The 15,649-nt window shown below is 40.8% G+C and overlaps 1 protein-coding gene across 6 annotated transcripts in view; it reads right to left on the minus strand.

Moving 5' to 3' along the window:
- Nucleotides 1–15,649, minus strand: part of ELMO1 (engulfment and cell motility 1) — a 526,001-nt gene that overhangs the window by 348,974 nt on the left and 161,378 nt on the right. For all 6 annotated transcript variants that reach the window (XM_025464640.3, XM_049093811.1, XM_049093813.1 and 3 more), the window contains 2 exons: nt 12,448–12,617; nt 1,372–1,407 (listed from right to left, as the gene is read on the minus strand). In XM_025464640.3, coding sequence (XP_025320425.1) covers nt 1,372–1,407; nt 12,448–12,617 — 206 coding nt within the window. The remainder of the gene's footprint in view (nt 1–1,371; nt 1,408–12,447; nt 12,618–15,649) is intronic.

Here is a 15,649-nt window from a genome sequence, read left to right on the forward strand (position 1 = left end):
TCTTCAAATAGTTGTATTTAGGTGTTTTTGTTTACACTACTTTGTCTAAATTTTATAATTGTTATCTGTATGAAGTCTAATTAAAATATTATGCCAACACCAGAATGAAGGCCCTGAGCACTGATTTTGTCTATGTTAGATAAGTGAAAACCATGGTCCATGTGTAGGCATACTTCCAGCATCCCTACATACCAAAAGATTAAAACTATTGGCAGATAAAGCTTAAGAAATTACTTTGGCTTCAGAGCCTCCAAATTCCTCTATGTTAGCAAGTTGTACGAGGTTGTCAGAGAAAAACTCAGTTTGAGTCCCAGTTCCACCACCTGATTTTAACTTCTGCATCAAGGAGATAATTCTCATTATACTGATCTCGTGTGGTGGATACAAGTATGAATCAAAGGTAATGAGTGTAAACATTTAGACAGTGCCCAGAACAGAGTAAACCTTCATAAAAGATGGCTTCTGCTGCCATTACCATTAAGTATTTCTACTTTATTAAATTTACATACCAAAAATATTTTAAAAACCTAACCTGAAAACTCAACAGTGCTTTCTGCTTTATTAGGATTTGATAACTAAAGAGTGTACACTTTTTTTCTATGTGGGAAGGGGAGAAGAAGATGAATAACTCAAGACCAGTATTAGACCCTGAAGGCGATCAGAATTTTCTCTGAAGACTCAAAAACTAAGGTGCACATTTTCAGATGCTGTTCAGTCTTGCTCCTTAAATTGAAATTATCTGCCTAACAACTTGGCAAAATGGAAATTTGTTCTGCCTACTGCAGAGGGTTTGTGAGACCCTATTTGGACTCACCTTGTTTAGTGGATAAGAAACGCACTGACGAGGAAAAACTCTGAGAAAAGAAGTTCTGAGATCTCCAAACACAATTATCATGCAGTTCACTTGATAGGTAACTGAGCACTTCCTGAGACTACGAGTAAATAATTTTCATTCCATACTTCAATCCTGAATTTTTTCTAATGTGTATCTTTTTCATACTGAGCCATTGAAGAAAATCAAAGATTTTTGACTTTGAACATCACACAGGCCACAAAAAAGGGAGTTTTTGTTTAAAGTAATACATAAAATTATGCCTAGCTTTGTTCCAGGAAGAGGATAGCAACTCTGATGTAATCATTTTGTGGCAACAAACATAAAGTATCCTTTCTACCACAAAGCAGAGAAAAAAGCAGGAGGGGGGATAAATTTTTGAAGAACCTGTTAATAAGAACATCAAAGAAGCAAAAAAAAATTCACTTACTCAAAATATCTAGATGCATAGTTATATAATCAGTCAGAGGACAGAGTTCAATTATGAAGAGAAGAAGGAAGTGTTACATCATCTATATTAATTGATCATAAATTCTTACCAAGGCTTCATGATCTTCTGCAATTTCTGGTATCGTCTGCAAAATTTGAAAGAAACCATATGAGAAGCATGTTTGAAAGCAATAATTTTTACAAAGAACATATCTTGAAGAAAGCTCAGGATTAGATATGGGGGAGATTTAACTGCCATGATGTAAAGGATTTTTTTCACTTCAAAACATTATTTAAGGTAAGAAATTGGTGTTCTCCAGTGAAAAGAACAATCAAAAGACAAGAATTAAACTACTATCACCAGCCCACTGCACTGACTTAAGAGTAAACACAACCAGAACACTCCATTTGGATCAGAATGTGTATGTGTTCAATGGGGAGAAAATTCCTAGATATAAGAATGGGTACATTTTCTTTCTTTCTTTCTTTCTTTCTTTCTTTCTTTCTTTCTTTCTTTCTTTCTTTCTTTCTTCTTTTTCTTTCTTTCTTTCTTTTTTTTTTTTTTTAATGGGTACATTTTCAATGAAAAAACATGGAGCCAAAAGCCAAAAAGTACTTAGACCAGTTCTTAAGTATATGCTCAACAATGAAGAAATAGTAGATTATTTTTGTTTGGGAAAATGCCCACTAATTCTACTTTGCCTTTTCTTGAGAAAAGATTGCCTCTTTGCAGGTAAGACATCCCAAGATACTTCAATAGTCTTGGACAACAAATGGGACTCTGTGATGGTAGCCTGCAAAAAAGAAAATGTGCAATAGACAAATCTTGTCTGCAAGAAAGGACAACTATGCTTCTTACAAAAACTGGGGTCAAGAAGATAAGAAAACAAGTCATGTTCATCCTATCAAACCACTTACCATCCCTCCAATCTGCCAAATTTTTCCATTTTGAATACTCTTCCCTGCTAACCAGCCTGACCAATTAGCTAAGTCCTACTCCAAACTCACCAGATTCTAGTGAATTCTCCTCTGGGAAGCCTTCCTGACCTCTGATTTCCCTTCCTGGACCAGGTTGAGGGTGGCACTCACACCTGCACTCACACCTGCACTCGCTGAGAGAAACATCAACCGTATAACTTAGGTAGGACATCTCACTAACCTTCCAGCTTCCTAAAGGCAGGGTCTTAGCACTGGGACTCAGTATCATAATGTCAGGCACATGGAAGAGAAATTCTCAGTAAGTGGTTGATGAATGATTTGGCTCTTCAGAAGAAGTTAAGTTTCATTTTCATCCACATAAAATGTAACCACTTCAGAAACCTAACTGACCACAAGGAGATCAGATCTAGTCTCTGGTAAATCACAGGTGGGATGGGGTGGGGTGGGGTGGAGGGGGGTCAGGGGGTCGGTAAAAACATATATAGCCATCTTCTTCCTCCTCCCCATCCCCTTCCTTTATCTGCCTTTGAAAAACAAAAACCAAAACAAACAAAAAAAAACATCATTAGCTTCCTTCCCTCCCTCCTTCCTCCTTCAAAAAGCCACTGCTCAGGGTGAAAGTAGTAGGTGACCACAGGAAGGCAGACCTGAGCAGGGGTTGGGTCCTCTTGCAAGGGCCAAACACTACCATCCACTAAAAGAAATAGGGCTCCTTGTAGAAGGACTGAGGCAAGGAAAGCTCTAGATAAGCCTAGAACAGCTCACTGGGCCAGGAAGGAATGAAATGCTCCAAGAATAATGGGAGACAGGTCAGAAGGACACAGAAGGCTGCTTGAAGCTTCCACAGCCGAATCTGAAACAGACTCAGCACCCAAATAAATGACGGCAGTGCCAGGTTCCAGCTTACTGAATTAAACAGGACCGAATGAGTCCACATTTCAAAGAGTGGTGTGCCCGTGTTGTTAAAGAACCACATCTCATGGGGGTGGGGGTGGTGGATGCATACAAACCTGACTTGTACTGTTTTCTGTCTTCCATGGTCTAACTACTCCAAAATTATTTATTAATTAATTACAAAGTGGGGTAAAAGTGTTACAGTAGAGACCCCTGTTACACACTCTCTTAATTGGCCAAAATGAAACCAGGAATAAGACAAACAGACATCATGTGCCATCAACAGGATGCAATGAAAAAAAAAAAAATAACCACAAGGCATCTGTGATATTCCAGCCAAAGATGAGTAATATGGGTTTACAACAAAAAGCAATACAGGATAAGCCTGTAGGAAAAAAAAATCGTGTTCCAATGGGAAGCTGTGCATATCCTTCTGAGTTATCAGATGACAGCCAGGTTGTCTCTAAGTTGTAGCTAATTGATGAATATGTATATTTTGTCCTATCTTGTAGTGATTTAATGGACTTCCTCCTTACAGGTGAAAAGCCACCTTTGCCTTCATTTGCAATTCATTTCCAAAACCCTTTGCTCCAGAGAAACTGGTGCCCTTTTGACTTTTGTTTTGAAACCGTTAAAACATCTGCCTAATTCCCTCACATCACATGAGTAAAATTGTTTTAACACATGCTCATTCTTCTATCTGTATGAGAGCCAGGCTTTTATCTCTTCCTAAAAATCACCTGTAATGAATTGCCTTTTAACAAATCCAAATTGTAGTATATTCTGAAAGTGGCTGAACTATAATCTTAAAACGTGCCGACATCACGAGAGAAAAGGAACCACTCAGGACTAGTTCCACACGGAGTGAGATAAAGACAGGGCAGACTGGTGCAAGGTGCTTTCTGAAGTTAGAGCTCTGTGTTCAAGGATACAACATAGACGAGTGTGAAACTTGATCTGGAAACTCTTCCAGTAAGCACAGAACTGTTGAGTTAATTAAGCAAGGAGGCTGTTAACTGAGGTTGTCCCAAGGCCAGGGGCCTATATAAACAAGACAAAATCTAAGCCCGTGAATGCCACAGGGTTACCAAAAAACCCGGATACCTATGGACAATCAATCACAAATATCCAGCCAGGCTTTACGCTGCAGCCAATCAAACAATTGCTTTGCTTTGCTTCCTCCTCTTCTCTATAAAAGTCTTTTCCTTGGCCCCTGTGGGTGCAGCACTCCTAACCATTTTCAGTTCGGCACTGACCCCTTCTAATTGATTTTTGCTCAAATAAATTCTTAAAAATTTTAATATGCTTCAGTTTATTGTTTAACAGACTGGTTCAAAATAAGTGTGTATGTGGGGGCAGAGGTGTGTGTATCTGTGTCCCTGTGTGTGCTCATGTGGATCTAGAATATATAAAGCTATCCCCGCAAATTTGCACAACAGCTTTCTGGCCTGGGGCCTGAGCACCTTTAGGTTTTTATGTGTGTTCCACTTGCCACAGCAGACTCTTCTGGCCTTGAGAGTTTCTCCCTGACTAGTGCTTCTTCTTCTCAACTTCCTCACTTTGGGTTCAGATGAAGCATAAACAAAGAGGAACTTTTCGTTATGAAGTCTCTTTTCCTGAGGTTCTCTGTCTCTTTCTCTCTCTCTCTCTTTCTTTCAATATACCGATTTTTTTTTTAAAGAAACATACCAGGAAAAAAATAATAAGGTTGATGTTTCAGGGTGGCCAGAAGCCTCTCACCTGAGCCCAAGGTATGGCATTCTGTTCCCTAGTAGAAGATCATTTCCTCTCTAAACAGGCTCTGTAACCCCTTCTCATCTCCATTTTCACTTCCAAAGTGAAGCTGCAGAGCTCATTTGTGCAAGCACATCCTGAATGTCCCTGCTAATCACTGTCTTGAAGATTGTACAGATCCCATCAGCCTCTATATTCCCATCAAGCAGAATGTGTAGAAGAATGTGTTGTGCAGCCTTCAGGGTCAGGGGCTCCTGGGGATGCTCAACCCGGAGGGTCTCCTTTGTAATGAAGGGTGTCCAGATGGCAGGCCTTCATCTCCTTGGAAGGCTGGCCGTGCAAGAAGGGAGAGGCTGCAGACAGTTGCTAGGCTAAGCTGCCGTGCTATAAAAGCTTGCTGCATGCAGATCCCAGCAGCAGATGCTTTGTCCAGTTGACTGCTTCTAGACTCCTTATTTATAAGTTTCCCCAATAAACCTGTGTCTCCACTGCTTTTTCCGGGTCTTTTCTTTGGCCTCACTGGACCAACACCCACCCTTAACTTAGACTGGGCTGCAGTGTGGCTGCACAGATGGACAAAGTCCCAGAGACAAAGCAAAGAGCGATGGAAAGGAGGAAGATCCAGTTGAAGGGATTTTTCTGCCACACAGCGGCTGACAAAGCCCATGATGATTGGCCCCTTGGGTGTTTGTGATGCAAATTCCTGGCAGGGCCCCAGAAGGGCTGTTCCAGTTGGAACTCCCTGCGCTCTGCTAACTGCAGGATCCAAGAAATCAGCCAGATGGATCTGGGGAGACCTAGCAGCCTTCGGTTGGGGCCTGCAGACCACACAGAGCAGCTTCTTTTGGTCCAGGGAGCTGCTTGCTCCTCCCTGTGGCCTCTGTCCAAGGTGACGTGCAGGACATGCACTGTGTGACCCGTGCTTAGCTGCTAGACAGTGAGTCGCTGATCAACTTGGCCTGGCTTGGAGCTTCCAGAACAGCCAAGGTTTAGAAGAGACACTAAATTCTTAGAAACAAGAGCATTAAGTTAGAGCTGACAATCCAGGTCCATGGAGGTTAACAAAGTTACTTTCAAAAAGCAAAGTTATTTTTTGCATGAAGACAAAATATCATAAAACGCTCAGTCCCAAACTGTCATACTCATCTTTGATTTTCCCCCCACACCTCCTCCCATGTGCCTAACCCAGTGTCAGAAATCGTGAGCACTCAAATAATATACACTTTACTAAAGGAATAAAATCTGCAAATCCACTCTAAACCGTGGGTACTAGGCAACATCAGAGCCAAGACATCATTTGGGTGTTTAATTCAAGTCATACATCAATTTTCACATTTCCTAAGGAATGGTCATAGCTCTGATGCTGTCCAGGAGAAAATGACTCGAACGATTAAAGTTTCATATGAAACTGTGTGTTAATGAATGATGACAACAATTTTTAGAAACACAAACACTCTCAGCTATACATACGCACAGCCAAATGTCCTCATCTGTGTCATATGTATGATAGGAAGTGAAGGGGACTCGTAATTTAAACAATTAACATTGTCTTTAAGACAATTATTTAGGAGCTTTACATATCTCTCAAATAAACTCTGGGACTCTTTCCACTGTTCCTGATTCTGCCAAATTCTAGAGAAATGACTTCAACCAAAAAAATAAAAAGCACTCGTAAATTCCCCAGATTAGTGAGAACCCCTCAACTATCTCACTGCTATTTTTCTTAGGAAAGCGAGAATCCCTGAAGAGAACACCAGCCTGGTGTTGGCCAGGGTGTTAGAAACAGACAGCTTCCTCCACAAGGGGTAAGTATAAATGAGGATATTTCAGTGAGCTACATGGCTGTTTTTATTTTTTATTTTTTTATTTTATTTTATTTTTTAAGATTTTATTTATTTATTCATGAGAGGCACAGAGAGAGGCAGAGACACAGGCAGAGGGAGAAGCAGGCCCCACGCAGGGAGCCCGATGCAGGCCTCGATCCTGGATCCCGGGAATCACACCCTGAGCCAAAGGCAGATGTTTAACCACTGAGCCACCCGGGCATCCCTGTTCTTATTTTAAGAACAGCTTTAAATGTGTATATCTTCTGAATCAAGAATTGTACTCCAGCAGGATAAATATTAATAAAGATTTTCCTAAAAGAAAAGCTGATTAAAGAATGTTCACAATCGTGAAAAAGACCAGAAAACGATGTAAATGTCCAACAATAGTGGAATGGTTAACCATACCATGCACGTCCTTCAAATTCGTATACTGTGTGTCAACTCTACCTCCACAAAGTCTTTAAAATGAAATAACACACAAACAGCAAAAGTGCTGACCAAAATAATACTAACTACATGGAAATACTGGCAGGTACAAAAAGGCTACAAGTAGACATTATAACTCTCCTTTTGTAAAGCCTGTGCATGTGTGTGTGTACTAAAAAGAAGTACAAAAAGGATATATACACTACAATGTTAAAAAATGTCTCTGGGAAGGCAGGTTACAAGTGATTCTTATTTTTCCTCCTCTGTTTTCTTATATTTATTTTTTAAATAATATAATTTTCTTTTTAAGGAGAGAAAGCTAATTCAAAACACTGTCTTGAGTTTCTTGTAAATACATGAATTTAACTTTTTTTCTCCCTTGACTTTTCTGCCCAGGGTGGTGCTACAGCTTACTCATATTTCAACGGCATAATTTTCCTGTCACATAGCCAAGTGGGAAGGAAACTATAAGAATCCTGCCCTTTCGTTCTTGGAAATGTTTCCCCTGTTCTCCTGTTGAACACTGAAAGGGCACAGGATAAACTGTCCAACTGACTGTGTGCATAGGGGCATAGACAAAGACCATGGTGTTTTATTGAAAGCCCAAGAAAAGCAGTGTTATTTGCTATATCAGACTTAGGGTTGCAGGCATGATTTTTTTTCTTTCAAGTAAAATAAAATATATCATGTCTGAGAGAACTTTTTTTTTATTGAGATGTAACTGGCACAGAATATTATGTTAGTTTCAGGTGTACAACATAGCGATTCCCCATCTGTATACATTGTGAAATGATCACCACCGTGTCTGTTACCATCTGTCACCACACAAAGTTAATACAACATTATTGTGCCCACATTCCCCAAGCCGTACATTACATCACTGTGACTTATTTACTTCAGACTTGGAAGTCTGTGCTTCTTGATCTTCTCCGCCCGTTTTGTCTACCCTCCTCTCTAGCAACCACCAATTTATTTCCTGTCATGTTAAGTCTGGGTTTGGTTTGGTTTTGTTTTTTAGATTCCACATGGAAGTGAAATCACATGGTATTTGCCTTTCTCTGTCTGACTTCTATCATTTAGTATAATACCCTCCAGGTCCATCCATGTTGTCACAAATGGCTTAGTAGTATTCCATTATACATATATTTCGTATCTTTATCCATTCATCCATCAGTGATCAGTAGACATTTAGGGCTGTTTCCCAATATCTTGGCTATTGCAAGTAATGCTGCAATAAACATAGGAATGTGTGTATCTTTTCAAATTAAGGTTTTTATTTCCTTCAGATAAATACCCAGGAGTTGAATTGTTGGATCCTATGGTAGTTTTAATATTAATGTTTTGAGGAACCTCCATACTGGTCTCCAGAGTGGCTGCACCAATTTACATTCCCACCAACCATGCACAAGGGTTCACTGTTCTCCACATGCTCCCCAACACTTGCTATTCTTCTCTTTTTGATAGTAGTCATTCTGGCAGGTGTAAGTTGACATCTCATTGTGGTTTTGATTTGCATTTCCCTGATGAAGAATGATGTTGAGCATCTTTCAAATACCTGTTGGCCATCTGTATGCATTCTCTGAAAAAATGTCTAATTCAGATCCTCTGCCCATTTTTTACCTGGGCTCTTTTTTGTTATTGAGTTGTATGAGCTCTTTATATGTTTTGGATATTAATCCCTTGAGAAATCTCTTAATACTCACTTAAAAAAAAAAACAAAAAACATTGCCCATTCCTTAAATTTCCTTACCTGACACCATTTCCTTGCCCAGATTGAGCCAACATGCTTCCCCACAACTTTATTTGCTTCCTTATACACATATGTTTCAAGCTTAAACAAGGAATGGAATTTCAAAATTCCACAAGGATGGAAAAATTCAATTCAGGTTTCAAACATTATGCTTTGCCAAAGTGACACTCCCATTGTTCCTTTGTTACTCATTTTGCCCCATGGCCCCTCCTGGTACCAATGGGAAAGAGACCTTTAAAAGCTTAGCCTTGAGTAATGACAAGCAGGTGAATAATCTTGGAATCTCATTATAACTCAAAGTGAGGGGGAAAATTCCAGCCACATTTCTTCTGTGTTTCCTAAAAATTTCCACAGGTCCTGCTTAGGCAACCTCTGCCTTCCCTAGCTGGAAATCTGCCCAGGAGTCATGACTAAATGCATTCCAAATTGCAGGATCTTTTTAATTTGTACAGTTTCTATTCCCAAAGTTTTCTGTTAATTAATTAAAGTCTTGCTCTAAGTTTAATTGAGAAGCCAGGTTTTCTTATAAGAAAAATGTCTTTCTCTTATCTTTTTAATCTGAAAAGATCTGAAAAATAGCTGTGCATCAAATGAGCAGCTTCATAAGATGAGTTGCACGACCCGGAAGAAGGAGGCAAGAGGCTGCATGGCTCCAGAGCTTCCCTCCTCCATGCCCCAAAGCAGCAGGACTTTGAACTGATGTAAGATGGTGAGGAGGACACCAAAGGTGATCCAGACAGACACCATTCCTTCCCATAACAGCATGTGGTGGGGAAGTGTAAGAGATAAATGCACACCAGAACTCACCCAAGATCTGACCTTGAGTCCTTTGTCTGAAACCTGGCTGCATGGGAACAAATCGACATGGCTTACGGATTATAAATAACTAAAATACTAATAACTATAACACACTTTAAAAAAAAAAGGAATTCAATCACTGTGGTTCACATAAAGTACGTTCCGGGTATACATCCTCTCCGGGTATACACGTGCAACATGGGATAGAATTCAGACATGCCTCCCCAGTCCTCCGTCTGAGAATTAGTGGTTCTTTGGGGCCCCTCTACAGGTCAAGATGAGTTACAGAGAAAGGCAATGCTGCAGATAATAAGTAACAATGTTGACAAGACAAATGCATAGCATCCCTTTACACTCTTTTTCTTTTCAAGCAAAAGGGGCAGTGTCCCTTTGCTGAGTGTCATGGAATAATGTGTGTCCTCTTAGAATTCATATGATGATTCCCTGACCCCCAGTACCTCAGGATGGGACAGTGTTTAGAGGCAGAGCCTTTAAAGAGATGATCAGGTTAAAATGAGACCATTCCGGTGTGTCCTAATCCCATCTGAGAAAAGGAAATTTAGTCAGAGAGAGACACCAGAAATGAGTGTGCACAGACCAAAGACACAGGTCTGTGTGAGAGCACAACAGGGAGGCGGTCCTCTGCAGACCAAGGAGACCACAGAAGAAACCAACCTTGTCAACACCTTGATCTTGGACTGCCCAGTCCCCATAACTGTGAGACAACAGATGTCTGTTGTTTAAGCTACCCAGTCTGATATTTTGTTGTGACAGCACTATAACAAATATAATGGAAACTAAAAAATAAATAAATAAATAAATAAATAAATAAATAAATAAATAAATAACAACAAAACTGAAGCTCCCAACATGCATTTTTCCTCATTATCAAAATATATAACTGCCAACCTTAGAGGTCCTGGAGCTTGGCCCCAGCCCCTATTCAGGCTACAAATCACAGGGACCAGTGCTTTCAGTGTAATTTAACATTGTAATTGCAATTATGACCGCAATTCTGCTAAATTTAAAAGCATTAACACTATACCATTCTGAATATTCAAGAGTGTGAGCCCCCGGATACTTGGGTATCTGTAGCATATTAGCAGGTTACGTTACCACTGGCTCAAGTACATTGCTTTTGATGCTGATACATCAATGGCTGGGACTCAGGTAATAAATGTAGGGACATTTTTACGTTTTCACTGAACATGCTGTGAATGTGATTGAGGCTGAACCCTCCAGGGCTCACTGTCCCACCAGAATCAGTGACAGGCAGGAAGAACCTTCCACGTGTGGCAACCGCATGACAGCATCCACAGACTGAAGGTGTTTATAATCATAGCTCACACCCCCCTGCTTACTAGTACCACGGAATGAGGGATCTGACACATTCCACAGTAGACCTCAGCCTGGAGCTTCCAACACAGAGAAAGCATTTTCTCCTTTTCCTGGGTCAAGCCCCTTAGATCCAAAACCTTATTCAACTTCCCTTGAGTGGTTTCACACCAACACCAATGTATAGCAGGCACACTGAGATTCCAGTAACACCCAGAATTTGAGTTTCCCTGCTCTGCTCCAAGCTGATGTTCACCAAAAATTTAATGAGCAGAGTTTTAGCCCTCATTAAAAATAAATAAATAAATAAATGATACATGTCTACAGTCAACCCTTTCCAAATCACCCAAGCTTGCTTGCCAATAAAAAAAGAATCTTTCACTAGTGACAACTGCAGAAACCACATGTAGGAGATGGAAGGAAGAATGGAGGAACAAAAGAATGAAGGAAGGGAGAGGGTCAAGATGGATCTGCAACATGCCCAGTCAACGGTTTATTCTTTGAATCACCAGGTCTTGAAGACAGAACTAACTGCCCAGGCTCAAACCCCCATTCTCAGTGACATTTTCTCTTTCCTCAGAACTATCTATACCAACTTTCCCATCATTAATTTAGAATATTAATATGTAATTAACCACCGTGTTATCTTCACATGCTCTAACTTACATGCTCTACTAGTGAATGCCAGGAGCACCTGACCATATGGGAATGAGCAGCTCCCTGTCGCCTCTACCTTGGGACTCGGGGTCAGGGGACTTATCTGAGCATACACATGTAAGAGCTAGCCCCATCTGGCTCCTTATACTCTCTAGTCACACCACAGAAGCAAAGCCTACCTTGAGAAAGTGAGCTCCCCAAGGAGAAATGCCCATCCCTTTCGGGATCATGACGAAACGCAAACTCTTTCAAGGCCCATTCACTGACATCCCCTCTGTCAGGTTCTGTGAGCTGGAACTGGTCCAACCTCTAGACTCCCAGCCCTCAGAAGGAATCATACCTCAGGTGAATTCTGCTTCTGTAGATTTTGTAATGGCAAGGCTCACATCTTTTAAATTCTACCAACTTTCGCTATTTGTACACAGTACCGAAACAATATTTATTGTATTAAATTTTAAATAATTAAGGATCTACATTTCATCATTTAAATGATAACTTTTTTAAAGTAAGCTCCATGCCCCAGGCAGAGCCAAGAGTGGAGCTTGAACCAACGACCCCGAGATCAAGACCTGAGCTGAGATCAAGAGTCGCACGCTTACCCGACTGAGCCACCCAGGGGCCCCTCAAATGATAACTTCTTTAAAATTACTTCAAGGATGCTATTTCAACCTAGCTTAAGACTTTGAAACATAAGGAGTTTTTTGAGGGGGCGGGGGAGGCAATTTCTGGTCTTCAAAACTAGAAATTGTTAGTACAAGGAAAGTAACAAATACCCAGAATACTGGGAAGAATAGGACAGACTCAACGTCTCGATAAAAGATGCTTACTCGGTGCCACTTTCGACCATCTGCGTGAGGAGAGAGATGCCATCGAGATTTATGAACTCCTGGGCAAACGTGACATCCCGGGAGAGGCTGGCTAAATCCTTCAAGGCTTCCAGCTTGGCGTCCATGCTCGACGACTGGATTCGTTCATGGAGCTGCTGGGCATTTTGAGCCTTGTCAAGGACAAAAACAAAGGGAAAGAGTGTTCACAGAGGAAACCACAACAGACGAAAAATTACTCTTTTGTTGAAAAACGAAGATATAGAGGCCAAAAGCACAAGACCACATGCATACTCTATACCACGGGCAGGTTTCCAACCATAATGACTCCACCCCCAGGCAATGTCTGTTAACATCAGGACGGGAGGACGGGAATCAACTGCCTTCTTGACAGAGCCCATATTTCCAACTCTTGGAAAAGCAAGAGCACAAAAACAGCAAAGCCCTACCAACGGAACCAGGGTGGCAGTGCGGAGAGCAAAATGGGGGGAAATGTTTACCTTTTAAGCATAATTATTACCTACAAATGACAAAAAGCTATTTGCTTAGTTACGCAATTACACAAATGTATGCAGCATGTTCACCTGTTCAGTCAATACTCTGAGTAACACCTGCCTACACACCATGTTCCAAAGCTTCTTGAGACCCCCAAATGATCTTTCCCAGTTACTGAAAATCTTTCAACAGCACAATGGTGCTTATAAATTTCACTTTTCAACATCATGTGTTTCACACGCATTGGCTAATTACTGCATAAACATAAAACAAAATAATTAGGAAACCAAATTAGCAGCTTTGCCTAAAATTAGACCTCCTTTTAAGGCATCTGCCCTTGGCTACTACAAGCAGGACAGAAAGGAATGGAAATATATTGGGAGGAGCTGACCTTCTGGATAATAACTTGCAGTTCTTATTATTCATTCAGTCATGGTTTTCATATCTACTTTTCAGTTGGGGCAGACAGGAAGAAAAATAAAATATTAAATTTTTCTGCCTGTATTTTTGCCTAATGGACATACCATCTGTTGCACTTATTATTTAACTCAAAACCGCAATGTGCCACTGCCATCCTCAGATTCTCCTTCTTGGGCTCTGGCTTTCTCCTTCGAAACTTGTTATATTTCAGAGAAAGGGGAAGATGGGGGTATTTGTCCCCCACAGTGAGGTATCTTCTGAGCAGAAACTCATTAGAACTATCCGAGGAGCCCCAAGTGAGCTGTAATGGGGTTAAGATTGCAGTGAAGCAAAGGAAACCACCAGGTATTGTCAGCAAAGGTTCTCCACCCCAACAGGCTGCACAGCCAAGGTCCCTTCCCTCCCTGCCCAGGACCCCCTGTGTTGTCACCTGGAAGTAGTCCCCAGAGAGCAGGGGACCCAGCGGGGAAAAAATGCCACCTCTTCAGGGACCAAGAATGAAACCCACGTGCCCCCTCACCCGACCATGGTCAGAAATAAACGGAGGTCTCCCATCGCAGTTACAACCACAACTGACACCTTGCATCAGAAATAAAGAAAGGAAGGGGGGAGAAAGAAAGAGGAGAACAAGAACTCTCTACTCATTCACAGATCCCCAGCTATCTGACAAATCACCCAAAGCCTAAATCCCAAGTTTTTATCTTTTAAAAATCTCTCAAAGACAGATTGTTCCTAAAATGTTCAAACGGCTCTACAGCATTCACATATATTTAACCCAAGTGGATCACTTTGAATTCCTCGAAAAGTACATTTTTCTCCAAGCAGGAAGTCTGCATTTGCTGTACTGACGATGATAATAAGGAGTACTCAAAGATTATCTCACTGTCAGTATCAATGCTAACCTTGTTTGTGCTGCTAATACTAGTAATAAAAACAACGAAGTTCCCTGGGGCCTTTCATGAGCCACTATTCCAAACACCCTCATGAAGCAATTCATTTAATCTACATAGTAATCCTATCAGGTAGGTGTCCTCATCATCTTCATTGTACACAGGAAACTGAAGTGCAGAGAAGTTATGTAGCTTGCCCAAGGTCACAGAGGCGGAACCCAGCAGAGTCGCACATTACCTAAAGCAAGAGTGTGTGCACGTGTGTGCATGCACAAGTGTACACAAGTGCACCCGTGTAGGCGTGTGTGTCTTCTGCCTGGAGACAGAGAGAGTTCAGCCGAGGTAGGTGAAAAAACTGAACATTTTTATGGTATAACACCATTTGCTCATTTCTCGACGGTATACTAACACTTCCTAGGAAATTTTATGGAGACGGTTATATTTCTTTTAACATTTTGTGTATGTGTATAAAAAGTGAAAGAGTTAGCATATGCTGACCCATATTTTTTAGTCAAACATAAAATAATAAAAAAATAATCTACTAACAAGTGAAGTTTACAGATCCAAAATATTTTGCTTATAGAATGAGTTCTAGCCCTTAGGGCTACAGCCAAATCATAAAATGCTTCTTCAAAATGCAGACTCCCCAGGGGTGCCTGGGTGGCTCAACTGATTATCTGTCTTTGGCTTAGGTCATGATCCAGGGTCCTGGGACAGAGGCCTGCATCGAGTTCCCTGCTCAGCAGGGACCCTGTTTCTCCCACTCCCCCTACTTACTATCTCTGTCTCTCTCTCTCTCTCTCAAATAAATAAATAAAAATATTTTAAAACAAAACAAATAAAATAAAATGCAGATTCCTGGACCTCATCTCTAGAAATCATAATCCAACTTCTCTGTAAAAGGCCCAAACATCAGCATTTTTAAAGTTCAGGCTTTAAACCAATGATTCAGGCCTGAGGATCACTGCTCTTTAGATTATGTAAACAGGTCTGTTGTAGGTGGACTCTATCTTATGATATTTTGTATATTGGTTTTCCCATCTCACCATTCACCATTCTGAGAATGTGAAGTTCACTACTTGAAAAGCACAGACTTTCAGGATGCTGAAAAAACTTCACCCTGCCAAACACCTAACCTTCTACCAAGGAGTGGCTCACATTGTGGAAATTTTGTTCAAGAACCCATGATGATAAAAAAAAAAAAAAAGAACTAACTTCTTCTTTGGCTTAGAGAAGACCTTGATACAAAAAACCGAGCCTTTCTAATTCTAAGACCTTATGGAAGGCAAGGTGTACTCTTTCTGCCCGGCCAGCAGATGAGCAATTGTAACAGGATAAACAGAAACTACAAAAACCAGCTGAAACCATGGTCTCAAAAGGTCAAATTAACATTCATTCAT

The sequence above is a fragment of the Canis lupus genome, chromosome 14 (assembly GCF_003254725.2).
Source record: "Canis lupus dingo isolate Sandy chromosome 14, ASM325472v2, whole genome shotgun sequence".
NCBI classification, from domain to species: domain Eukaryota; kingdom Metazoa; phylum Chordata; class Mammalia; order Carnivora; family Canidae; genus Canis; species Canis lupus.